Below are 27,541 nucleotides of genomic sequence, written 5' to 3'. Positions count from 1 at the left end.
TTACAGTTTTACAGAGGAAGTGATTCAGACAACAGCACAACACAGTAACCTATAAATCAACTGACCGTCAGCATCAATACATGATAGTGATATCATTTATTGCACAAGCCAATCTGTAGGAACACATTCTAAAATAATAAGGAAACCATTCATCTTCGACTAAAATGTATAAATTAACTTAAACTTAATTTTCAAAGTAAAACTAGATTTGTGGAAGATTTGTGTTTCTGGCATATTCTCTCACAATTCCCTCATACCTTTACGTATATTCACACATAATACACACACACACACACACAACAAACGTATGCCCAAAGTTGTGCCCATACACACTCACACACACACACACACACACACACACATAAAACGACAAGAAATGCAGAGAGAAGGAATCAATCAAATCCATGGCAGTCTTCCCCTTCAGCAGCAGCAGCAGTAGGTTTTCATCAACAAGGACACGGATCACACTCATCGTAACCAAGGCTGCGGAGGGACAGATATGACATTAATTCAGTTAGTCATGTGCCTGTTACAGAAGAGCTGTACTCATATGTTTTCAGCTGCCAGAGGGCAGGGGGTGAGTTCAGTGACTGAGCTCATCCAAATTTCCACAGCAGGTAAACAGATGCTTACAACTGGTTTTGAATCCTCATTGTCCAAAACCTTTTGCGCTTGGTCTGGAGGAAACTTGAGCATGGAGGTAATAACTTTGGCCATTGTCTGCAGATGACAAGCACAGAACAAATAAATAACAGAATAACAATCTGCGCTCTGATCTTCATTTGTGAGCAAAGAATCTGTTTTGATTTTGCTGAATTCTGTCAAACATTTTTTTCATCCTCATTTATTATTTCAAATCTTCTTTGCACTTTGACACCATGACGTTAAACTTGTTCTGGGACACTTAAAGTCCAACAACAGCAAGAAAAAAAAAGACAGGGAGAAAAAACACTATATACATAATCAACTCCAGGCCTATCTGCCAGGGTGCATGCATTTCCCCATAAACACAGGCTCTAATCAGAAACAGTGCTGCTGTGTAGGAAACCGAACCGCTCAACTAACACTAAACAAGGCCAGCATGTCTTTAAATGGCAAATCTGCATCATGCAAGATGCATGTGCTAGCAGGCAGCCTGGGGGACATCCTCCACACTGGGGAGGTCTGCCATGTTGTCATAAAGACGAACTGTTTGCTGAGGAGCTGGGAAAATCCCGCTGACTTTAGGATCGTGTCATCAGCGCTGTTAATGAGGGAGAGCACTGTTAATTTCATCCAAGAAGACCGGACACGACAAGACTTTCCGAAATGGTCCCATGCTCCTCGCTTAAAACCATGGGATGGGCTGAAGCTCTGATAACAACATCCGTTATCATTTCAATGTGAGTTTCATTTACAGACATTATATATTTACAAAATACAACATCAGACTTTGTCAGGAATAAAATGATGTCATAATGCCCATTGAGTTTTTAAGCTTTGACCAAGATGGAGCCAGATCCAGTGTTTTACATTCAGATAATTTTGAAAATAACAACTTTTTAAAAAATGAAATAATCAATATCTTTCTGTGTAACAATGTAAAAAAAAAAAAAAAGTGATAAAAAGAAAAGCATACTTTTGTTTCCCGTCCCATCATGTATTCAAACAACACCTTCCTCAGGTACTCCATCTCAGTGGGTTCTGAGAATGCGTCAGCACTGTTGAATACAGGATCTGAAAAAACAAGCAACGGTCATATAATTATCAGTCATACTGTAAAGCACATGTGACCAAGGCTGTAATAATGTCTCATCAGAATAATATTTCACAAAGAATGTAACTGCTTTAAATAAACCAGGAGGACTATGGGACTTTGTGGATATCATGACAGATTTCCTGGTGAAATACAGCATCTTGTTCGTGTTAGCAACAAAATAAATCACCTCTCTTTGCACAGGAAAGAATGGACAGACTCAGCATGAGCACTTTAATACTGCAAGTGTCTAAGAACGAAAGTTTTAATTCCCTGCCTGAAGCGATAACATCATCATCATCATCCCTCTAAAAACTATGAATGGGAAAATCCGTGTTACAACTTGGATATGGCTGGTAACACTTAGGCTTCTGCTTGTACAACTGAGACATCCCCAGCAGGTCTTTAATATGGAACAACACCCACTCGCTCCCTGTTTATCTGCTATGTTCATTCAGACGACACCAAATGTGCTTGTGTGTGCCAGGAGGGACCACGCAAATGGAGGGGAGGAAAAGGTGATAGAGAAGTGCAAACAACTCTTTGATCTCTTCTGTGAAATAATGTGTCACCAATAAATCCCTTAGCCTTTGTCCTCCTGACCTCACGCTGCCCTGGCTGACTCTACCACACCACCAATCACAGTGCAACAGACCTGAGACCGTTTATCAACAGCCCCTTCTATGATCGGCCCTCCACCTGAATCCCACAGCTCTGGGTGGGTTAAGTCGGCTCAACAGAGTGAGTGGAAGGCACTTTCACTGATAGGCGCTGCAGCCCGGAGGAAATACGGTGTACAGCAGGCATTAGGTTGGATATACTACTTGTTCTGGATGTAGAGGATTTGAGAAGTCTGTGTGCTGCGGGGTCTTGTGTGGGAAACATTAAGACCGCGATCTGCAAAAGCCATTAAATCCAAGGATGGCTTCTTCACCGCCCCCCTAGCCCACCCCCTTCTGACAGCAGATTCTCTTTATTACACCAGGAAGGTCTGAGCGCAGGGTAGAATTCACTCAGTCTCTCCAAATACGCTCTCTCTGGAGTGCACGCAAACACACACGCACAATCTTCCATTTATGATACACTACAGTATGTTATACTGCATTGAGAGGCTGCCCCCTCACTTTACCACTATGGTTCTATGTCTAACCCTAACCCTTACTCTAACCTTCACCAAACCCTAATTATAACCGCAGCTGTAATCTTAACCAGCGAGCCTAAAATCACACTTAGTTGGCCAAAGTGTCCTCAAAAGCATAGTTAAACCAGACCACACACACACGTCATCACACATCACACACTCTGCATCTCTAGTCCCATCTCTGTCCAAAACTAAAGAAAAGTTAAGCAATATATCATTTACGACTGATATATGTGGTTTATGTTGCACCTTCCCATGATACTGGAGTTAAAGTGATATATACTGTATATACTGTATATACAGTATATGAATATATATGGCATCTTTGTTGTGCTGATCCCAAAGAAAACTGGCTCATAAAGCAGAACTAAGTGATTCATGGTGTTAACGTTACCTTTGTATGAGCTCCCAAGATGAGTTACAACAGTGTTTCGGTGGAAGCATTTAATCTTGTCTTCAAGCGAGTGAATCTAATGTGGAGAAACATACAAGCATGCACAGATTAATAAGAAAAACTCTTTCTGACCCCAGTGGGTTAATTCTATGTACTGTATTAGTCTAATTGTTGCATTTTGTTGGTGATCTTTTGTGTGGCATAGTAACGAGGTGTGTGAGAAAAACTGTGGGAGGCATTTCTCCGATTGTTTATAGGGTTAAACCAAATGTAAACAGATGTGCTGTGTAATTAAGGAGATGCAGCGGGAGAGCAGTGGCTGCTCTTGCTGGGGGCCACAGAATCCTGGGAATACACTGCATGGGATTTGGTGTTCACTTGTCCCCGGCAAAGAGCACACACAGGGTCCTGACACTCACTCTCTCCACAAAGCTCTGCTCCTTCAGTCGAGCCTCGCTCAGCAAAGTGGTCTTCTCGGCGAGCTGAGCCTGAGGTGGAGGACAGAGCATTAATGTCAGGTGATGCACAGATATTATATACTGATCAATGATGCAAGTTTAACAGTGGAATATGTGCTTAACTACAACTTATAGAAACAACCAGCAAACATACCTGTAGTTCTTCTGGGGTCATCTGTATGAGAATGAATAGGACAAAAGAGAAGACACTGTATGTTAGAACAGAATAATAATATTATAATAATAATACATTTTATTTATAACGCGCTTTTACAAGTGCTCAAAGACGCTTTGAGCATGAGTAAGACAGAAGTGTAGTGACAGAGAAAATGATAATAATAATATATATATATATATGTGTATGTATATATATACTGTGACAACCCCAAGTGGTTGTGTGTATGTGTGAGTGTGTGTGTGCGGCGCCCCTCTCGCTCTCCTGTCTCTCCTTCCCTCAGGATTACTCATGGGCCTCCGGTGTGCGTGCCGTAGGGGGGCGTGGCTATGTTCCTAAAAGCCGGGTGGAGATCGCCGTCTCGCTCTCTCTCATTCCCTCCATGGCCTGGCGTCCCGCAGCTTCCCCGCTGCATCTGCCCTCTTGGTTTTAATGCAAAGACAACACTTACATATCCATCCATGCACCCGCACTCACCACTGATATCCTCCACTACTGATTGTTGATTGTTTACCGTTGCCATTGTTGGCCTTTGGTTATAATAAATGTGATTATTGTCGGCACCTTCTCCTCTCCTCGTTTTGCTTTGTCAGGAAAAGGAGCCAGTCCTGACAAATGGGGGCTCGTTCGAGTCTTGGTTCACCTGTGAAGGGTAGGTGATACACTGGATGCGCATTTTTTTTCTGGAGGTTCCCGTTAGGCGAAGGACACGTCTCCTTTGGGATTGTGTCTGTTTGTTTTTTTTGTCAGTAGTGTTGTGGGGAGCGGTTAGCGTTGGTTGCGCGAGCAATCATCTCGGGGGCACTCCGTGGGGTCGCCGCTGGTGGTCCCCGCTGGTTTTGTGCTTAATCAGCCCGCTGCAGAACCACATGAAGACCAGGGTTGAGTTAGTTAGATTCTGGATAGGCAGTGAGGGGAACGCTCTGGGGGGCATTGTCTGCTTAAGTGCGCATAGCAGTGTGGATCCGGCTCTACGGTGAATATGAGTGATTTATCAGCTTTCTATGGTGCGCCCTCTGCGGTGTTTTTGGAATCATGTTTGAAAGAGGAGTTGCTTGAAATTGCGGAACATTATGAGATTGAGTTGAAAGAGGGAATCCTGAAGGATGAGTTGAAGGTGTTTGTGTTGTTGACATTGTTTGAAAGAGGTGTGTTTCCGAAAGGGCCAGGGGTTGGGCCAGCTGGATCAAAGGGAGAGCCGGGGGCTGCGGCGCTGGTTGAGCAGGCTGATAGGCTCACGTTTGCGCAAGAGAGAGAAAGAGCAGGATGGCAGAAAGACCTCTTGGAGTTGCAGTTAGAGGTGGAGCGGACAAAGCTGAGGGCTTTGGACCGAAATGAGAGGGGTCCTGGCGTGTCTGGGTCTGTGGCTGAGCGTGAGGGCAGAGACTTGACGGCGAGTCTGCGCCTTGTGCCTAAATTTAATGAGCGAGATCCTGATACTTTTTTCACGTTGTTTGAGCGCGTGGCAGATGCCAGGCGGTGGCCAGATGTTGATAGGGTTCTCCTGCTGCAGTGCGTCCTCACGGGGAAAGCGCAGGAGGCGTACTCGGCTGTGTGCGCACAGGAGGGTTTGACTTATGACATGGTGAAGTCAGCCGTCCTCAAGGCATATGAGCTCGTTCCAGAGGCATATCGCCAGAGGTTTAGACAGTGGGTGAAGGTTGATAAACAAACTAATGTGGAGTTTGTGCGCGATTTGACCACTCATTTTCACCGCTGGTGTTCCGCGGAAAAAGTGAATTCATTTGATGGTCTGTGTGAATTGATAATCAAGGAGCAGTTTAAAAATGTTGTTCCTCAGCGCGTAGCCGCCTACTTAAATGAAAGAGGGCCAGCTACTGCGCTTAAAGCAGCTGAATTGGCTGATGATTTCTTGCTGACGCACAAGTCTGGTTTTGCTGAGGGGCGCGAGCGCGCAGTGGATGACAGTAGGTTTACGCGCAGCCGTTTTTCCAAACCTGTTCCGGCCCGTGGCGCGCCAGTCTCTGTGCGCCCAGGACGTTCAAACTTGTGCAATTTTTGTCGTGGGGAAGGTCATTGGAGGGACCAGTGTCCTTTGCTCAGGCGGAAAAATTTTGCGCCTTCCCCAGGTCCTGCTATGTTGTGTGCAAGTGCGCGAGAGGAAAAGGCGGTGGAGGCGACCGTCAGTGACAAGTCTGGGTTTGAGCCTTTCATCATAAAGGCGCGTGTGTCCTTGGTGGGCAGTACTGAATGTGTTCCTGTGACAGTGTTGCGTGATACAGGGGCCCGACATTCTTTCATTGTGCAGTCTGTGCTCCCTTTTTCCTCTGATACGCAGTCTGGAGATTTCATTGTGATGCGGGGGATGGAGCTTGGCTTCGTTCCCGTGCCACGCCATGATGTGGTGTTGGATTGTGATCTGGCTAAAGGTGTGTTTTCTGTGGGCGTGCGGCCTGAGTTGCCTTTGCCAGGCGTGTCAATGATTCTGGGAAATGATATTTGTGGTGGTCGGGTTTGGCCTACTGGTCCCCCGCCACCTGTGGTGGTGTCCGAACCGGTGGCGTCTGACAGTTCAGCGCTTGAAGTTTTTCCTGTTTGTGCCATGACGCGCGCTCAGAGTAAATGTGCGTCTGTGCCAGCGGAGGCTGCGGCCTCGGAACCGGTTGCGCTGCCTGATTTGCCTCCACTTGTGGTAAGAGAGGAGTGGGTTAAGGCTCAGAAATCTGATGTTTCGTTGTCCTCACTGTGGGATCAGGTTGTGCCGCGTCACCAGGTTGGCGACGTAGCCCAAGGCTATTTTGTGCAGGATGGGATGTTGGTCCGCAAATGGTTGCCTTGTGATGAGGATGTTGTGGGAGCGCCTGTGTTTCAGGTGGTGGTGCCTCAGGATTTTCGTTCTCACGTTTTGAAAACGGCACATGATGAAAGTGGTCATTTTGGGGTGCGTAGAACGTATCTGTCGGTGCTTAAACATTTTTTTTGGCCGCGGGCCAAAAAAGAGGTGGCGGCGTATATTAAAACATGTCACGTCTGCCAGCTGACGGGGAAACCCAACCAGCGCGTAAAACCGGCACCGTTGCAGCCCATCTCTGTGGTGAGTGAACCGTTTGAGTATCTGATAATAGACTGTGTGGGGCCGTTGCCTAGTGCCAAGTCGGGGTGTAAGTATTTGTTGACTGTCATGTGTCAGTGTACTCGATACCCAGCGGCTTATCCGCTTCGTACCATCACCACTAAAGCGGTAGTTAAAGCACTTGCACAGTTCATTTCAGTGTTCGGGATACCCAAGGTCATACAAAGTGATAGGGGGTCCAATTTCTCCTCGCATATGTTTGCGGAAGTGTTGAAATCGCTGGGGGTGAGCCATAACCAGTCCACTGCGTATCATGCGCAGAGTCAGGGCACGTTAGAGCGGTTCCATCAGACGCTCAAGTCCTTGTTGCGCGCTTACTGTACGGAGTTGGATCGGGACTGGGAGGAGGGGCTCCCCTGGTTGATGTTGGCAGCGCGAGAAGCCGTGCAGGAGAGCACGGGCTTCAGTCCGAACGAATTGGTTTTTGGGCACTCGGTGCGCGGGCCGTTGGCAGCGCTGAAGGGTGGATTGGTTCCTGCCGAGGCGCCTCGAAACCTGATTGACTTCGTTAATGGTTTTCGGCACAGATTGTTTCGGGCGGGTCTGTTGGCAAAAGAAAAGCTGGGGCAGGCTCAAGTGAAAATGAAAGCCCAGTATGACCGGGGTACGGTGCGTCATGAGTATAGTCCTGGGGACCAGGTCCTCGCACTGACTCCGCTGGTCACGTCGCCGTTCCAGGCTAAGTTTGTTGGCCCATACACTGTGTCTGAAAAAATGTCTGATGTTAACTATCTTGTTGCTACACCAGGTCGAAGGAAGTCGTCCCAGTTGTATCATGTGAACCTGCTGAAGCCATATTACCAACGCTCGGGGCATGGTGAGTGCGTAAAAGGTGACGTTGGTGCAGCGCTCGCTGTGGACACCTGTAGTGTGGCGCAGGAGACAGACGGCGTTCCTGAGCCTGATGACAGTTTGTTGAGTGGTAGGTTGAAGAATTCTGAGTCTTTGTGTAATCTACAGTCCCTTTTGTCACATCTGTCTGAAGAGCAGCGGGTCGAGTTGGTGGAGCTGATCGGTAGATTTCCGCAGCTTTTTGGTGATGTTCCCTCTCGTACTTCCTGGATTGTACATGATATTGATGTGGGGGAGGCGCAGCCAATCAGACAGCGGTTTTACCGCATGGGTCCTGAGAAGCTGACGCACTTGAACACTGAGATTGATTACATGTTGAAAAATGACATTGCCATTCCATCTGCGTCCAGTTGGGCGTCTCCTTGTGTTTTGGTGCCTAAATCAGATAAAACTCTGCGATTTTGCACAGATATGAGGAAGGTTAATTCTGTCACTAAGTCCGATTCATTTCCATTACCGCGCATGGACGATTGTATAGATATGGTGGGGTCTGCCAAGTTTGTGTCCAAGTTCGACCTGCTCAAGGGCTATTGGCAGGTGCCCTTGTCAGAACGCGCGAGAGAAATTGCTTCATTTGTTACTCCTGCAGGCCTTTACTCATATACTGTTATGCCCTTTGGTTTAAAGAACGCTCCGGCCACTTTTCAGCGGCTTATGAACCGGGTTGTGCATGGGTTAAAGGGCTGTTCAGTGTATTTGGATGATCTGGTTGTGTATAGTGACACATGGCATTCACATTTACAGAGAGTGAAAGAGTTGTTTGAGAGGTTGGCTGAGGCCCAGTTGACAGTAAACTTAGCCAAATGTGAGTTTGCTAGAGCCACTGTTACCAACTTGGGGCGTGTGGTTGGTCAGGGTAATGTTGTTCCTGTGCAGGTTAAAGTGCAAGCTGTGTCTGAGTTTCCACCGCCGACTACAAAGAAAGAACTCCAGCGGTTTTTGGGTCTAGTTGGATACTATCGAAGTTTCTGCAGAAATTTCTCTACTGTTGTTTTTCCTCTGACTGAGCTACTGAAGGGTGGAGCTAGGTTTGTGTGGTCTACTGCGTGCCAGCAGGCCTTTGAGAATGTAAAGTCGTTACTGTGTTCCTGTCCTGTGTTGGCTGCTCCTCAGTTTGACAGACAGTTTGTCTTGCAGGTTGATGCCAGCCAGGTCGGGGCCGGTGCCGTCCTTCTCCAGGGAGGGGACGAGGGGTTGTTGAGACCGGTATGCTTTTTCTCAAGAAAGTTCAATCGACATCAGGCCAACTATTCAGTGATAGAAAAGGAGGCTTTGGGTCTCATTTTGGCCTTGCAGCATTTTGAGGTGTACGTAGGTGGGACGGCACCTTTAATTGTTTATACAGATCACAACCCTTTGACCTTCTTAGGTTCCTTGAAAACTCCAAATCAGAGACTGGTCAGGTGGTCTCTCTTTTTGCAGGGTTATGATTTAGATATACGCCACATTAAAGGGCAGGATAATATCCTGGCAGATGCTTTGTCTAGGGCGCCTCTGCCTTAGAGTTAATGGGGTATTGGGTCAGTTGTGCATTGTTAATCTTGTATGTATGATGACATGTAACTTTATCCCCGCTTTCACACTTCTGCTCCTCCGTCCTTTCAAACTCTTAAATAGGCTTCCCCGGTACCAGGTTGCAGAGTTCTGGGATGGCTGGGTGAGTTGGGTTGGGTTTTGTAGTGGGAATTGTTCATGTAACTCATGTTATTTAGAGAATGGTTACAACTGTAGATGGTTAACATGTAGCTGGTCCTGCCACCTTTACTAGCTTGGGGGTTTATTGTGCCGGTTCCCCTTTGGGGTCCCGTCTTAAGGGGGGGGGTGTGACAACCCCAAGTGGTTGTGTGTATGTGTGAGTGTGTGTGTGCGGCGCCCCTCTCGCTCTCCTGTCTCTCCTTCCCTCAGGATTACTCATGGGCCTCCGGTGTGCGTGCCGTAGGGGGGCGTGGCTATGTTCCTAAAAGCCGGGTGGAGATCGCCGTCTCGCTCTCTCTCATTCCCTCCATGGCCTGGCGTCCCGCAGCTTCCCCGCTGCATCTGCCCTCTTGGTTTTAATGCAAAGACAACACTTACATATCCATCCATGCACCCGCACTCACCACTGATATCCTCCACTACTGATTGTTGATTGTTTACCGTTGCCATTGTTGGCCTTTGGTTATAATAAATGTGATTATTGTCGGCACCTTCTCCTCTCCTCGTTTTGCTTTGTCAGGAAAAGGAGCCAGTCCTGACATGTATATACACACACACTGATACTGATATTCTGTTTGCTTGCTTTACTGCTTTACAATAAAATAACAAGAATAAAATGGCAACAAACTATTAAAAAGTCTTCTTCCTCTGTGCAGCTGTGTGGCTCCATGTGTTGCAATAGTGACAGAGTGACACGCTGCACCATTACCTTGAACATCGGCGCTGTAGTTTACTTTGGATCAGTTCCACTTAATCATCCGCTGTTCTAACAAGTCCTGTGTATCAATCCACCGCTGAAAATAGTTCCCACCACTCCTGTTTGAGTAATATTCTCTATTTTCACATATATCCATGTGACATGTTGGGAGCCACATACAGGTGGATGAAATCAGGAGGTACAGAGAGATGGACAAACTCGTTGTTTGCTTTGGCCTGTTTATGGGAAAGCAGACTGAACATGAACTTGTGGAAAGAGTGCAGTCTCTATTGTGAGACACACTGACCTACTGTCTAAATGAAGAATGGCTTGTGAGGCCCGTAGTAAGGAAAGGCCTCCCCGAGCATAAACCCATACAATCCACCCATAAAGTTATTACCTCACCAGGGAAAAATGCAGCAGAGAGAGCAGCATAATTCTTGGTGTTTGTGTGCATCTGGACATGCGTGTAAAGGTAGAGGAATCAGCGCAGGGGTCTCATGGCACCTCAACACCTGGGTAAAACATCTCTCAGGAGTACATTTGTTCTAGATGGCCCCCTTCCAGGACGTACATCTTGCATGGGAGCATTGGCGCGGCATAAATCTAAGTCCGAGAATCACCTCGCATGATGATAATTGAGAACAGGGATTGAGGCTGGCCACTGCCTCGCAATCTCTGTTTTCCGAGCAGAACATTCCTGAGTGAATCAAACGAGCTTCACAGCATCCGGTGAGCTTTGGAGAGAAGCCACACGACTGGAGCGAGACACTGATCAGAGCAAAGTATGTAAGCAAATTGTCCCAGAGCTCTTAGACAAAATCCTTCAATTACGAAACAAGACAAAGGAAAAGTCAACCGAGAACTGTTAAGTCTGTTAACCTGGATGTGAACTTTCAAATAATGAGGCAACCGAAAGGGCCTCGTGGCACTGACACAATAATGCGTTGGGATTAAACCGTCATTCAAGACTAGTAATGCTTCCATCAGACTCCATCCCGTCCCATAAGGGAACTGAAAAATGATGAGTTCATACAGCCATTGTTATTTCTTGCAGCCACTGTGAAGTGACTTACTGTATGGCTTCAACAGAGCCACAATATAAATCTAATCTAAACCTCCAGTCTCATATATAATGGGCTTTGATTGCTGCAGGTATTTATTCCTACACCTGCATAAATGGTACAACGTCCTGTTGTAAAACCAATCACAGATGTGTGATGACCGATGATAAATAGGTACAGTACAGTCGGTCACACAGGGCTGTACCTCAGCAGAGCCGTGGCTCCTTGCTTGCAACTGCTCCAGTTCCTTCTGAACCTGCCACACTCGCTCTCCCATCTCCTCCTCTCGACTCTGAAAAAGAAAGAAAAAGAAAAAGAAAATTGTAATAACAATTGCTGAGTCATTTCCTATGTGTCATCTCAGCATCACATCGCAGCTATGTTGGTCAAGTTGCTGCCTTATTTCAGACCTCCCACCCTTATTATGTCTGGAGACAGTGAAGGTGATGAGTATATACCAAAACACTAAAATAGTCTTTTCATCAAGCAGGTGTCCACTGATGAGCGAGTCAAATGATGGATGATGGATAAATGATTGAAACATCCACCATCTATTACTCACTTGTATGAGAAGATGTATTATACCCTCCTCTATTACATGCACATTTGTATCATTAATAGTTAAATATTCTATGTTCAGCCGTTTCAAGTAAAAACATCTGGACTGGAGCATGACTGGTGGTGTCCAGGAAGGGTACTTGAGTTCATCTGACAGGTCTATGAGGCATGTCTGACAAAGAATGCTGGGAACTGCTGCTTTAGACTAAGACTAACTAAGCTGCCAACTAGTGCACTGATTGCTTCCAAATGGAGGGTGGGGTAAGTCTCCTTTACACAGTCAACCTATAAAAAGTTGGGTTTTTATTTTCGTTTTATATTCTTTTTCTTTTTTACAATACCTGTATAACTTCTTCATATTTCTTAACAGTTCTGTGCAAATCGTCCTCCTTCTGGGCAACCGCCTTCTTCAGCTCGCTGGCCTCCTCGCGATGGGTGGTGATGAGCTCTGCCTCCACGCTCTGCGCCTTCGCTGTAACGAGGAACATGAAAGAAGCCAGAGTTGGCACATGAGAAAACCAAAAGGTCATATTCCAAACCGCTCGCTCACATCACGTCTTATTTGAACATGGGGGAAACAAGGAAACATGGCGCTTCAGATCAACTGTTTCCTAATGCAGTGATGCCTTCATTGCTTCCACCCCGGGTTAAGATTTAATAATGCAAAATGTTTCTTTGTAGTTATTCCACCTCAATTTTGTACATGAAAGAAAAATCATATTTCCCTTGCTTTTCCCATTTTAAAGCAATTATTCAGATTCTTCAAAAGGAGGCTGTAATACACTAATATGACCTGACCACAACAAAAAGAATGATTTTAATCATTCATTTCTCGTGTGTTATGACACAGCAGTATTTATTGTGACTGTAATTTGATGAATGGAGGATGTTTTTTCTTCAGCCTCACCGATGGCTTCCTTCACTGCAGTGTCGAGCTCCTTCTCTTTCACGGCCATTTGTGTGTTGAACTCCCTCATTATCTGCTTGAGGGCAGAATTGTGCTTCATTTCCATGTCTTCCAACTCCACTCTGTTTACGACAGAGAGCAAAGTCAAATCAGCAATTATTTACAGACAAGAAATGAATTGCAGCCCCTTAGTTTTTATTTTAATGAGTTATTATAAATGACTTTCATTAATTTGACTTTAATGAACTCACTTCAGCTTTTTCTCATTCGTCTCTAACAACTCTTTCTTCAAGTATTCTAGCTCCTGTTCGTGCTCCTTCCTCAGTAGTCGGATGTCTTTCTGTAAACTCGTGAAGTCCTTGTAGAATTTGTCCTTCTCGTTCGTCACCTGACTCAGTTTGTTCTTGAGCGACTCCAGAGCACTGCCGTCCACCTCCTCCGTCGGAGAGTGGTTTTCCATCTCATTTTCCATCGCGCTCCTGGTTAGCGGTGCACTGCTACATTCCACCTTCATCTCAGCCTCAAGTTGTGGTTGGTTTTGGACCTTGAGATGTTGATCGAGTTGGACTTCCTTCTCACGCACGTCTTCTTTCAGTCGGCTTATTTCTGCGAGGAGGCTTTCCTTCTGCTCTTCTGCTTCTTTCAGCTTTGCCTCGATTTCATGCAGTGACGACGCAGCTTCTTTGAGCTCCTCCTGTTGTGCCGTTTCTTTCTGAAGCAAAGACATCTTCTCTTCGTACATGTTCTTCAATTCTTCTAAAGACTTTTCTTTCTCAAGTTTCTCATTACTGAGAATCTGCTCCACTTGTTTCTCCTGTTCCTCTTTAAGCTTGGTAAGAGCGTCCTCCAGCGATTTCGCCCTCTCCTCTAACCCTTCAGTTTGTTGTCTGCCGGACGTTTCGCTGTTCTTGAGTTCTTCCAAACTCGTCTGAAGAGCCTTGATCGTCTGCTCTTTTTCCTCAAGCTGAGCTGTCAGCTGTTTTCTAATCTGACCGATCTTCTGCTCCGCTTTCTTCTTCAGATCTGACACTTTCTTCGCACTCTCTGCAGATAACCTCTCCTCGGCTGCCTTCAGACCCTCCTCCTTGTTCTTGTTAATGTCGTCTTTCATCCTCTCAAATTCCTCCCTCTGACTCTCGAGCTCGCGTTTACTCTTCTGGTTGTCTTCCTGGAGGGAGTTGAGTTTTTCTGCCATCTCCTTCTCTAAGTTACCGTTTTGCTGCAGCTGCTCGGCCAGCTCTCTCTTTTCGCCCTCCCTGACGCTGTGCTGCTGCTTCAGGTCGGCCGTGAGCTGCTCGCACTCTTTCGTCTTTAAGGCCAACTGCTCCTGGAGCTCGTCGAGTCGGCTGATGCAGCCCTCCAACTCCGAGGTAAGTCCGCTGACTTTCTGCTCCTTCTCGCTCAACACCTGGTCCATCTCTGACTTGCTGATGGACTGATTGTCAATACTCGCCGACAGCCTCTGCAGGGCTTCATCCTTTTCAGAGATCTTTTGCTCCAGCTCTCCGAGCCTGGCCTGCAGAGACGTAATAGTGTTGTCACTCTGGGTGAACTTGTTCTCGCTCTCAGACAGACTGACCCTGAGCGCATCTGCCTGCTCTAATGCAGCTGTCCTCTCCTGCTCTAATCTCTCCGTGGTCTCCTTCGTTTGAAGAGCGGCCTGCTGTCTCTCCTCATTAAACTGCTGCTTCAGCTGATTTATGGCTTCCTCCTTCTCTGTTATGCTACTTGCGAGCTGATTTTTCAAGTCACTGATGTGCGTCTCATTCGCCTTCGTGCTCTCTGATATGATTCTGTTTGCTTCACTCAGTTCCTTGATTTTCTGAACTTTTTCGCTGATAGACTGAGAATGATCCTCCTTCTCATGTGTTAAGGCCTTCATATGCTCCGTGTGAGCATTTACCTGAGCAGTCACCTGTTCTAATGAAATGCATAGATTCTTATTCTCTTCAGTCTGCTGACGGAGAGTCTCCTCTAAAGTGCAAATTCTGTCTGCTTTAGTGAGGATGATGTTTTTGAGATGTCCAACCTTCTTCTGACTACGGAGCAGTCTATCGTTGAGCTCCTTCACCTGACATTCGACTCTTTGACTCAGTTCATTAGATCCACACTCCACTTTAGACTGAACCTCCTTGCAGTAATGCTCCATTTGGTTGCTGATCATAATTAATTGCTGCTGGAACTCTGCTTCCTTGGCTTGTAGCTGAGTGGAGGTTTCCTCAAATTTACTCTGTAAGTCCTCGCTTTCCTTACATCTGGAGCCCTCCAGCGTTTTGAGCTGCTTCTCCGTTTCTTCCAACTTGTCTGACAAGGTCTTTACCTTCTCTCTACTCTCCTCCTCTGTTGTGTTGAGCTTGTCTTGGAGAGCGTTTCTCTCATTCATAGCTTGGTTGAGGTTCCTCTCCACTGACTCCATTTGATCTTTCAGCAGTGCTTCACCCTGAGACAAACTTTCCAGCTTGACCGCTGCTTCGTTAAGTTCTTCCTGCAGCTTCTGCACCGTGGTTTCTCGAATTGCCAGATCCTCCTTTAGATCTTTTATTTCACACATCACTTGCTTATTCTCCTCTCTGCTTCTGGTGAGTTGCTGTGATAATTCCTCCAGTTCCTGGGCCTTTTCCTGTAGAATGACAGAGTGCTTCTCCATCGTCTCCTCTTCCAGCTGTCCACATTTCTCCTGCCAGCGACGCTCCAGCTCTTCAATCTCATGTTTATGTGTGCCACGAAGCTTCTCCAACTCTTCCTTATGGTTGGCCTGCAGCTCTGTCATCGCACTGCTGAGGCCTTGGGAGCTCTTTTGTGCCATCTCAAGAATTTTCTCTTGAATCTGTTGCTCTTTCTGCTGAAGCTCTGTCTCCTTCTTTGCAAGTTCCTTCTTCATGCTCTCCTCATTCTGCTGAAGCTTTTTCTTAAAATTCTCCTGCATTTCTTTGGCTTTATGCTTGAACTTCTCCATTTTTGTCTCCTGTGATTTCAGCTTATTTTCCATCTCAGTTTTAACATTTTTCATCTTCTTCTCATGGGCAGCTTTTTCATCATCAAACTGTTTCTTGATGCGTGTCTGTTCTTCCTTTTTAGTGTTCAGTTGGGCAGTGAATGACTTCTCCTGCTCTGAGAGCTCCTTTTTAGTCTGTTGTAACTGCTGCTCTAGTTCTATTAGTGATTTCTCTTTTTCTTGACAATCATTCTTTGCAACTTCTAGCTGACGCTCCAAATCTGCCAAGTCTGTTCTACATTGATCAAGTTCCTGTGTGATCTTGCTCAACTGTGCATTGGACACCTTTAAGCTCCCACTTTCTGACTGGAGCTGAGATAAACTCTGCTGCAGCTCGTCCACTTCCTTAACCTTGACATTTAGTTCTTGTGTAGTGGAATGCGAGTCCTTTCGTAGTGCTTTTTGTTTAACGATATGTTCTTTAATTTCCTTTTCCTTTTCCCTCAGAACAATCTTCAACGCATTAAGTTCCTCCTTCAGAGTTTTCTCTATCCCTCCAAGTGACTGCTCGTGCTCCTGTTTGATGTTTGCAAGCTCTTTGTTGTGCTTTATCAGCTGATCCTGAAAACTCTTCTCATGCTTCTTCTCCGCTGAACTTTGAGCATCTTCAGCCGCCACCAACTTCTCCTGCAGAAGCTGTTTACTTGATAAAGCCTCAGAGAGTTCAGAGGACAGTGCCTCTAGTTCTGCCTGCTTTGCATCCAGTTTCTCTAATGTTTTCCGGTTCATGTCCTCAACGTGTCCCTGGAACTGCACCTCTTTGTCCTTCAGAAGGGTCTCCATTTCAGCTCTGTGTTTTTCCTTGAGCTCCTCGACAGCAGCATTATGCTCCTGGGTAAGGGTATCCTTGTGCTTGTCCAGCTGCTCCTGGTGCTTTTCCTCTAATGCAGAGATTTGCTCTTTGTGTTTATCCTTCAGCTCATTCAACTGACTGGAGAGTTCATCGGACAGACTTGATCCATCTTGTGAGATCTTCTCCCGAGAGCTCTCCAGCTCCAATATTCTCTGCAATCACATACATGTGAGATTTATATTACATAGTCACTACATTTAAACTCATTTAGAAGAATGCAGCTTGATGACAGATAAGACAAGATCATTTTTAAACAATGATAAGTGTGAGGTTTTCCGTTTAAAAAAAGAAACAGAAGACACTACAATATATTTAAAAAAAATCATCAATTTACTTGTTTCATAGTACAATGTTGTGATTTGGAGTAAAAACACACTTGAAATCCTCCATCACCTGCTGCCTGTGAGTGTGTGTGGGTGTGTGTCTGTGAGTGTGTGTGGGTGTGTGTAAACTTTTCCGTAAGTTTGCCAAATAAACAAACGCACAAAATCAGATAATGCAACTGTTATTTTTGTTTATCAGTTGATATGAAAGTGAGCAAAAATGTGAAACACAAAACTCACAGTCCTCGCAGATTCCAGCTCCAGCTGTATGTCTTTAACCTTGTTCTCAGCCTCTGTCCTCAGAGCCGTCTTCTGTAACTCTGCGTCCTCCAGAGCCAGAGAGGCCTGCTGTTCCCGCTCCTTGGCTAACTGGGCAAACTCCTCTTTGCACTCCTCCTAAGCAACACAAGCATGTCAAATCAAGCTTTAAAGTGATTGTTTTTCATCTGATTTACTTGTTTATACTGCAAAATCTAATGAATGAAAACATTTGGCACCTACCACAGCTTTGTTGATCCTGGCAGTTGTCTCTGCTTCTTTAGCAGCCAGAGCTTCAGTGTGGAGTTTTTCCAGACCTGCCACTGTTTCCTCTGATGATGTCTAATATAATTAAAAAATAATAATAATAGAAAACCTGATTTATAAAGTGCCTTTGTGCTCTTTAACACAATGTACAGCATTCTCAGATATTGTAAATATCAATAAAATAAATATCAGTGCATGATCAAAGGTCAATGAAAATCAAACTCAATACATTTTCCTTTGCACTGTGCTACTGACTTCATTAAAATGAAAATACATAACAAGTCTGCAAAATGACCTTCATTATAGTGACCACCTCCTGTTTGACTCGTGTCAGTTCCTGCTGCAGACTCTTCCTCTCCTCCTCACTGGCCCTTTCCACCGCTTTCACATGCTCCTCCAGCTGAACCTGCAGCTGCTTTTTGGCCTCCTCTGCCCTCTGAGCTACACCCAACGCCCGTTCAAGTTCCTCAAATGCTGTGTAGGAGAAATAAAACAAAAAAATGAATAGCATATTCAGAGACGACATCCTAAATACTAAATATCAACAGAAATGAATTCAACTGACCTGATTTCTCAGCCTTTTCCTTCTGCTCCTGTAATTCTTCTTTCTGGGCAGTGGCCTGCTGGAGCCTCGAGCGGAGCTGAGCAATCTCCTCTTCTTTCATTTCCAGGGTCTCATGCATCTGGCGCTTTGTCTCAGCAATGACCATTCCCTGATGGCCAGCAAAGAGTCATAAACAGCAATAAAAGAAAGTCAACCATTTAACTGTGCAACCTGAGCAAATGACTCCATACTGAGTTTAATGTTGCTCTGATGAGCGCCATCTCTCTGTTTTTGCATCCTAACTCGAGCCCCATGACTGAAATTGTCTTTGACTTTGTGCTTGCAGTGTCCCTCACAGAGATATCATGAGCTGTTGACCTTTCTGCAGAGCCGGGGGTCAAAGGTTAAGAGAAACAATATGGGGCTTCAAGGTGGCCGAGGCAGAGTGAAAACAGACTTCTGGTTTCCCGACACAACTGAATCTGCAGGACCTTCAATCAAGAGGAGACTAAAAACCTCTTCACCCACCTTGTCCTGCTCCAGCTGTTCAATGTGGTTCTTGGCATCACGCAGTTGATTGATCAACTTTGTCTTTTCTGCTGTGTGCAGTTCCTTTAAGACAAAAAAACACATTTGACTCAATTTCAGATAAGATCAAATATTTCCATCTGACAAATACCTCAGTACACAGTGGGCCCAGCTCTGATTTTCAGGCTCATATTCTTTATGCGCTTTGATCAGATAACTTCAAAATGAGATGTTTTCTGCACCACCCAGGATGCCTCACCCACAAGCCAAACGACTCAAGAGTGTACACAAGCTCTGCTGAACCAACAAGTTGACCCAAATTATAGCCCAGTTTAACAGCAGTGGCATGTACTCGCCATGTCGCTTTGCCACCGCAGTTTAACCAGCGGTGGCTAAACAGGAAATGCTGGGACGGCTCTCGGTTGTTTGATCTATGTGTGTCACAGGCCATGGGACTCTGAGCGACCTTTCCATTAACAGCTGATGGTCAAAACTTCACAACAAGGATGTGAGAAATGGAGCTTTTTACTGTGTACGACACAATAGATATGACAGAATGGTCTTTTAACCAGGAAGTAAATAATGAATTCAAATATCCTTGAGTTGAGGGTCAGGAATCACAGACACATGGTCTGTTTTATGGGGTATTTGTCTGAGGCAGGGGATGAGCACAGCCCAGCTCAGCCCAGCAGTTCCAGGATGCCTTCATGCTGCTTAAGAGGACTAAACGCCTGTTAACCTCTGCTTTTCCCGACACAGGAAAGGCCCCACTCCCAAACAGAGTGCAGATTCAACATAAAAATGATGGCATCGAATGAAAGCGAGTCAATCAACGTACAGCCACAGAAAAAGCTGCGTGTTATCACAGTGTCTTTGTGATAACAAACATTTGTTATCAGACGCTGCAGAACATCAGAGCAGCTACGGACTAGCTAAACAAGCCGATCATACCACTGAAACTAAATGTTTTGACATCAATGAAAACAATGGTTCAGTCGTGTCACACTGACATGACATGAACCCTCGTCCTGGGCCGTAGCCAGAGAATCTGGATGCTAGGACACCGAGAACCACAGCAATCCACTGTGTCACTGAGATAATGGAGTCACATTATCAGTGGGCCATAAAGAAATTTTGCAGCACCACATAAACACACTACTCAGTCATTTGCAGCGTCTCAGCCCAGCTCCACTTGAAACCTCTTGGTAATTGCAGTTTACCGCCACATCAATTTCTAGTGAGAAACTGTTGCCAGGAAATTGCTTTGAAATGATGATCTACTTTGAGCCTCTGCAGATACTTTATTGACAAAGTGTGTAAGCAGATCATTTCTAAAATGTATGGTCCAATTTGACTGGAAATGGCCTAATATTATAGTATGAAGACCTACGCTTCTGTATCATTAAAGACGAAGTTAGCTACCTTCATCTTCTCCAGCTCCTGCAGTCTCTCCTGCAGCTGCTCCTGAAGAGTCTCGTTCTCGCTGCTCAGCTGGGCGCTCCGCTCCTTGTGTGTGCGCATCACTTCCTTACACTTCTGCAGAAGGTTTTCCTGCCTCTTCACTCGCTTTTGGAGAGCCTCCATAAGTTTGGTTGGGTCACTGTTGCCCTCTCCTGTCCAGAAAACACATTGCACTAGTTAAAAGTGTCATTAGTTTGTAAAAAATTTGTATACAAATCACACACAATCATCTTCATGTTGAGTTTGCTCTAAACTAGTAATATTCTTACCCTCAGAGGCTTCAAGCTCCACTCCTCCCTCTTTAGAAGGACTTTGTGTGGCAGAAGCAGTTTCTTCAGTATCCTCATGGCGAGCGACCTCACCTTCAGGTGGCAGAGCACCATCAGAAACCCCTTTAACTCGTTTCTTCAGCAGAGCAACCTGCCAAGACAAACAAACATAACTTTGTACATTTATCTTTAAGAATTTATCATACGGCTTGTTTTTCTTCATTTTTAATGTTTTAATTTGTACCATTTTGCAAATGTTGTAAGTACAGGTCAAGTTCTAAGAAATAAAGTTGTATAAAACATCGTAACATCAAAATTAATCATGCTGAGTAAAATCCCTCTTCTGATTAAGTGGCAAATGTAAATTTATTCATATTAGCTTTTTATAATAAAACAAATGTGTCAACAAAACTGATTGCAAACAAAATTATTAAAAAGATTAAAACGAGGTGAGTTTGTTTTTTGGCCTCTACAGTCTCACTTTGTTTTTACTGATTTTGTTTAATAAAAAAAAAACAGTCATTGCTTCTTTATTTTCTTATTTGAGATATCACTGTGTTGACTCCATCCATTAGTTGATAAAATTAAAATGTGTGATTGATTATTGAAGTAGTCTAACATTCACAAACTGCTGCACTGACCTGTGTTTGGAGCACAGTGATCATCTGGTCTTTCTCCTCAAGCGCAGCATCAAACTCATCCTGCAGATGTTTCTTGGCCTGCTGGTCCATTTGAAGCTCCTAGTAGAGACCATTCAATATGTTCATTCAGGCATAAAACCTTTATCCAAAGAGGAAGACAGAATCTGACCTAGAAAGACAACGCTCATACTAATGCTATAGTTGTACCTCTCGCAGCTCCCCTATCCTCCGGAGAGCTTTGTCTTGACTCTGACTGAGGATGACCTGAGGGGAGGAAAAGCAGAGATTAACATTTGATCAGTTCAGGATACATCAGATATTTGTTCTGAAATGCCTAGTGAGATGAATATAAATATTAAATTGTGTATAATTACCTGGGTTTTTTCTTTATCTCGTTGTACTGTTCGATACGTAGTGACCAGCTGTATGATGTGGAAGTGGAGGTACGTAAAAGAATAAGAAAGAGGGAGAAAGTACAAATCATGACTGAGCTGACAATCAGAGCAACCATAGTTAAATGAGTGTATCCACTACACAAGTTAATAAGCTCAACTTTGCGTGTGTGTGTGTCTCACCTCTGAGTACTTCCCTCTGTATTTCCCCAAACTCCTCTCCACTCGAAGCAGTCGGTGCAACAGCTGCTCTTTGGAAAGGGACTCGGCGCTTCCTGGTGGCTCCTCAGCCTCACTCTCAATATCTGAAGGGGGATCATATGTCGGCGGGCCCGGGGAGTCATTTTCTCCCAAAGGTGTCAGAGATTCACGTGACGAGCTCCGGACCAGGCTCTCTTTAGAGGGAGAGCGGAACAGGTTCTCTGCCCGACTGGCTCCGCCACGAATCAGCGACTCCATGGAGGGAACCTTTAGCTGCAGTTTCTGGGCAAAAGACTGTGGCTCTTCTCTCTGTTAGGATATTTAAGACAAAAAAAAAATCTAATCAAATAATAATCAAAAGCAATAAAACAGTGAGGTAGGAAAACAACTGGATAATAGACATACATGAGGAGAGGCACTTCCATCACCATTGATGCTACCTCTGGGAGACCTGCTCGGTCCTTTAGAGGAACTCTGCAGATAAAAGGGACATTATGAGAGAGGGGAAAACTGTGCTAGTGACTGTCCTGGGCCAGTTAGTCATCCACACCCAGCGTGGCTCTCCCTGATTACTCTGGAGGGAGCAATATTAGTATTGCTGGGAGCAATGCAGGGGCAATGGGTACCCTCATGCAACTTGGAAAAAACAGAGGGGTTATATACATAAAAAAGAAGGCATCTCTACTGTACATTAAACAAAAAAAGGGTTAAAACTAGACTCTACAGAACAGCCATGAAGACAGATCAGACAGAGAGTTATAAAGTCAAGTCGGAGCGCCGGCATTTGAATTAAAGATGCTTGGCAGTGCCGTGTGCAGCTGTATTACAAGACCACAAAGACACAGGTGGTTTAGTTGACTTGTTAGAAGCAGGATCACAGTGAGCAAACTTTCTCCTCCCTTGTCCAGCTCCGAGCTACTCCTTACAGTGCAAAATGTTCAGCATTTATTTCCTGTTCTTTTTCTTATTGAACCCGTAGTCACTGTTGGCCTCGAGTCTTTTTTTCTTTTTTTTTGCTCTTTGAAGGGCCCTGGTTGTGTTTGAAACTGGGTCTCTGTGGTGAGGTCTCAGCCTGCAGCATGGCTTGTTACTTGGTTACCAGGTATGTGCAGGTGTAAGACCAAATAGGTAAATTCATGTCAATTTTTCTCAGTATATTGGGCAGTTGTTTGATTCTGTGAATCTGTAAATATGTGTGTGTTTGTGTGTTGGGACTGGGGGACCACAGAGCTGACTGGTCATTAAGGAGGCACTAGTTGTACAGTGTTAATATCTATGAATAAATATTGATGAGTCAGAGACTTTACCAAGACAAGATACCAAGACACCACATGTGTTTTTCTCCACCAGAAAAACTACGAATCAATATTTATTAGGAATGAGCTTTGTTTTGTTCTTACACACCCACACGATGACGCACATGCACTAGTGTTGCTCCACTTATAGACACTTGTCACTGTTCAAAGTTGGACACAAGGGCTCATGGGGATCTAATTCAGGAAAGCTTACAGCAGAGTCTATTTTTGGGGGACAAATGATACTCCAAATCCAAATCAGTTCTCAATCCAAATACCTGTGACTCACAATGGTTGTTCATATTACAGCTTAGTTGAAGTACCAGCTGCATAAAATCTTCAGAGGTTGAAGTATTGGGTCAAATGAAAAACACTGCTGGAACGACAAGGTTGTACAGTATTTCCAAAATAAAACATAAAAAAAAGAAGAGCTATCGTAGGATTCAGCAATCAACCAAATGTAATGACAAATTGACAGGTTTTTGTAGATGTAGATGGAACATGAGAAAGACTGGATGGATTTAAGGTACTTATGGATAACCATTAACCACAGTCTGTGACTGTGCAACACAAACTCTCGTGAACCAGTGAACCAACAATCCTCTGATCCACTTTACAGCTCCTTACTGACAAGGACCAACAAAGGTTATATCAACTGCAGGAAAGGTTTAGGTAAGTAACGCAGCTGCTTTTCAATAACATTTAGCCTGGATGTAATAAAGAGCGACAGCTCAAGACTCAAAACACTGGCCCACTTTACCAGTATGTCCTTACGAGCATCAGTAAACACTGACGGTAACTGGCCTTAGTCGAAGAGGCTACCAACATATAAAATACCAACAACAAGGGTCAACTACAATATAAACCACCTTGGATAGAAAGCTTGGGGTATATAACATTTTGTTTATCTTTTAGCATTTAAAATTTGAATTTTTAAAATAGATAATGTTTTCCACGACCCACAAGTAGCTACTTATATGCTTCACGTGAAGCAGTGGGCAAAACAAGATTAGCTTTTTACATATAATATTTTACATTATTATATTAAATATGTCACAGACATTTACAGGCAAAATTGCTTGAAAGATGCATCCATAATAAATTATTGGTATTCCCACATGTAACCCCAAATGCTTCATTTCTGCAACACTTCTGAATATATTTTAGATATATTTATGAAATAAAAGGCATCTACAAAAGGTGTTTGTTTACTTGGAAGAGTTACAAGCAATTTACAGTTCAACTGTTTATGAAGGCTTCCCATAACTTGGACAATGATTAACAACATTAACTCTCCAAATAAACAGACTCACAGGGAGGAGGGATAAAGGCCATTGGGCAACATAACAAGGTGTTGAGGGTCTATAAGGCAAGCAACTAAGGACACCTAAAGACAGGGAGGCAATATTCAATTCTGTGACGGATCATAATAACTGAAAGATAGGGCAATAAAACCAACAGATGACAGAAAGCACACAAGCTTCTACACCGCAGTGTAGACCCCATGAGATGCAGGGTTAGCCTAGATATGAGATGCCTTCTTGTTGCTAAATCCAAAGGAAACAGGAGACAGAGAGCAGGGAACAAGCTGTCCCTACTCGGGCCACAGTCCTCTACCGATTCCCCAAAGGCGCGGAGATGGGAGGAAGGAACAGGGCAGGAGGAGGAGGAAGAGGAAGAGGAGGAGGAGGAGGAGGAGGAGGAGGAGGAGGAGACAGGACGTGAGGACAAACTCACCACACTGGCTACCTGGGCGGTTTTGGGTTGTTTTGAATGGTCCAGAGCAAAGATAGTATACTCAGAGAGAAAAGCGGGCTCTGCTATCATCCCAGCCAGCATCTGACCCCGTCAGTGCAGTAACGGGACGAGAGGTGGGGAAAGGAGAGGAACACAGAGAGCAATGAGAAAAACAACACCATGAGAGTGAAATAGCGCTGGAGGGAGTGTCTAGCCAGACTGTCCAGACGAGGCTGGGTGAGAGAGACTGAGATGGATGGAGAAGAAGACTGAGAGAGTACAGGAAGAGAGAGAGAGACAAGAGGGAGAGAGACTACATGAAAGAGGAAGAAAAATAAGAAAAGCGGGAAAGTGAGACACTCAATCAACATTAATGTCATGAATAACAGTTTGACATCTCTGCAGGCCGTCTGGAGTTATTACTTTAATGGATAAATTAGGCAAAGTAGGCCAGCTTGACGCTTGCAGAGTGTGTCAAAGTGCTCAAGATTTGTGAGGTGAAAAAAGATGCTGCGATGATGAGAAGCTTCTACGTTGAGAGCACATGGGCCCAAAAAGCAACTACACGTCTTTGCTTCCAGCAGAAAGCAAAGAAACCTGAACAAGTGGGACACTGTCACTACTCCAGTGCTGCAGTGTAGAAAACCTGTCATGAATAAGTAACTTAGCCCGTTTTTTGGGGCTAGAGATCAAACAGTCGAGACTGTAAACATCCATATTTCAGCTCTAAAATAAACGTATTAACCATATGTTGCATCATCCATATCAGTTGCTGTCAATACCTCACGGCCGACCTAACTCCGTCTAATGAATCAAAGAAGTCTTGCATTGACTTGCCCATATCCACAGGGGGGGAATATTACAACAACTCACCCGAGAAAGAAAAACACTGAGGAGAGGATACATAAATTATTCATACACATGCTGAAATACGGTCTGAGCGCTTCCGTTAAAATGTACTTCCCACTGCCTCTAAATGAGCCTCTTTAAAATGAGCAGATATATCATGGCTGTGAAATATAACCTGTACTGTTAAATGATGATGTTTGGATTTAAAGTGCGGATGATTTGTTCATGTTACAAGGCTTTGAACAAACCATTAATCATTATTGGCCAAATGCTCCTGAAGAAAAGCATCAAAATGCCTTGAATATAATCAGTTTGACTTCATTGTCCCATGTGAACATCCATGCGGTTAAATGAAGGGAAAACGTAAGACACCATACTGTACCTGTGTACCTGTGTGATCACAGTGCTGATTGATCTACAACATCAATTATCACAAGGTTATTTCAGTTCATTTGTTCTCGCGAAATTAGTGGTGAGATATTCGTCACCTGAAGTAGAGAAACGGCTACTGTTCAGTAAAAATGCTTAGGGAATGAGCGCAGGGCATAATGTGCATGCCTTTTATTACATGAACAAACTGTGAAAAGCGGAAATTATCACAGGCCTACAGTTTCTAAAAGAAAATAGACAGTCCTACCAGGTCTTGGATTTACTTTTCACTCAACACAGCAACCAAAATGCACTGGTTTGTTATTGAGAGATCGTGAAGCAGAGCACATGACAGATTTTTGAGGACTGACACGAGACATTACTCTGTGTGCTGTAAATTAGAACAAAAGCAGGGGAGAGGACATGGCATCTGTGCAGGCTGCAGTTTGAGTTGAAAGATATCACATACACATTACATAATTATATCAACACAGGCTGAAGCCATACCCACCTCTCTGTCACTGGGAGATGGTGAGCCATCCTGTTGAAATGGGGTTGTTTGACTGCTGCGCCGATTACCAGAGCCCACCTGCTAAAATAAACAAAACAACATATTTGTATTACAAATGCATAACCCCTCTCTCTAAATAAGACACAATCATAACTACCGGTATGCACTTTATTCTTTATCTGGTGACACTTAGAGAATTAAGTGTTGGGTTAATGTAAAACTGCTCTTATCTTTTCTTGTCATTGAACCCCACTGTTTGTCTATTGCCACCTTTGAACACAGTCAACTCAAGTCAAGACAAAGGCCTGTCAGCAGGAAAAGTAAACATACACAAACTTGTCCCACACAATGCTCAATTTGCAAGAGCTGCTCAAACCATTAATACAAGTAGACAAAGACGTATTGCTTGCTTTTAAGATTAAGATTTAAGATAACAGCAAACTGGCCAGACTCAAAGGAGGACGTTAAAAACCAACTAACCAACAGGTTGAACCTGACAAGCAATGACATGGTTAACACTTTCATTTTGTATTTTGGCCTCGCCACCCTTTTACAACCGGATACAATGATATCAGATGCCTGTCAGTGGCAGGACTTGTATGTGTCATGTAAAGCTGCCAGCTGACATGCACATGCAGACCATGACACAAAACAGACACGCCCATATGGGCTGGGGTCATTTACAGTGTAGGTTCCCTGAGTGTTTCGGCTGCTATGACATTCAGGGATTGGTTGCTGTTTATTTGTAACCGGAACAACGAGATTTACATGTTACAAGTTTACTTGAACGCACCTTCCTAACTGCTAAGCCAGACGGCTAATCGAGTTAGCATTGTGCTAACGTTTACAAGAAAGCACAAGAACCAAGATACAACACAAGTTGAGAAAAGTTTACAGCTTATTTAGTTATGTTAAAGAAATATATTTAATAAGATATATTTGTTTCGGAGAACTGAAATAAGACGTTAAGGAAACAACAGCTCTCTTGCTGAGCTGGCTGCCTGAGCAGTGTAAACAGACGTTAGCTTAGCCAGTTAGCTCCCAGCAACACAACACAACAACCAACCTGGGCCTGCTGTGGTGACTGCGCACTCCTCTGCGGGGACTGCTCCTCGTTTATCTTCTGCTTCAGTTTTTTAAACATCTTGTCGCGCCGACGTGGCTGGGAGCGGACGAGCAAACGACTACAATCCGGCGGAGGTGTATTTAGTTTCTGCTCAGCCTGTCATCCAGTCCTCCTCAGTGGGAGACTTCCTTGTTCGGCTCTGATCTCCAGCA

At 44.5% G+C, this 27,541-nt stretch overlaps 1 protein-coding gene across 6 annotated transcripts; it reads right to left on the bottom strand.

The window, feature by feature from the left end:
- Positions 1-79: 79 nt before the first annotated feature.
- Positions 80-27,541, bottom strand: golga4 (golgin A4). 6 transcript variants are annotated; one of them, XM_083988524.1, is made up of 25 exons: positions 27,330-27,541; positions 26,264-26,344; positions 24,535-24,636; positions 21,908-21,976; positions 21,485-21,811; positions 21,284-21,331; positions 21,117-21,173; positions 20,910-21,008; positions 20,269-20,419; positions 19,961-20,151; positions 18,539-18,622; positions 18,032-18,179; positions 17,762-17,940; positions 17,443-17,541; positions 17,182-17,337; positions 13,022-16,770; positions 12,771-12,892; positions 12,205-12,335; positions 11,511-11,597; positions 3,883-3,903; positions 3,690-3,758; positions 3,271-3,346; positions 1,619-1,716; positions 634-720; positions 80-483 (listed from the first exon to the last, which is right to left on the bottom strand). In XM_083988524.1, the coding sequence occupies exons 1-25, from the start codon at positions 27,405-27,407 to the stop codon at positions 469-471; spliced, it is 6,324 nt and encodes a 2,107-aa protein (XP_083844650.1). In that variant the 5' UTR covers positions 27,408-27,541; the 3' UTR covers positions 80-468. The 6 variants fall into 6 exon arrangements, with proteins under 6 accessions (XP_083844650.1, XP_083844651.1, XP_083844652.1 ...); XM_083988525.1 differs by having other exon boundaries at positions 26,264-26,341; XM_083988526.1 differs by lacking the exon at positions 24,535-24,636.

The sequence above is a fragment of the Trachurus trachurus genome, assembly GCF_905171665.1.
Source record: "Trachurus trachurus genome assembly, chromosome: 15".
NCBI classification, from domain to species: Eukaryota; Metazoa; Chordata; class Actinopteri; order Carangiformes; family Carangidae; genus Trachurus; species Trachurus trachurus.
Note: the sequence above shows the minus strand (reverse complement) of the source record. Positions and strands in the feature narration are given on the sequence as shown.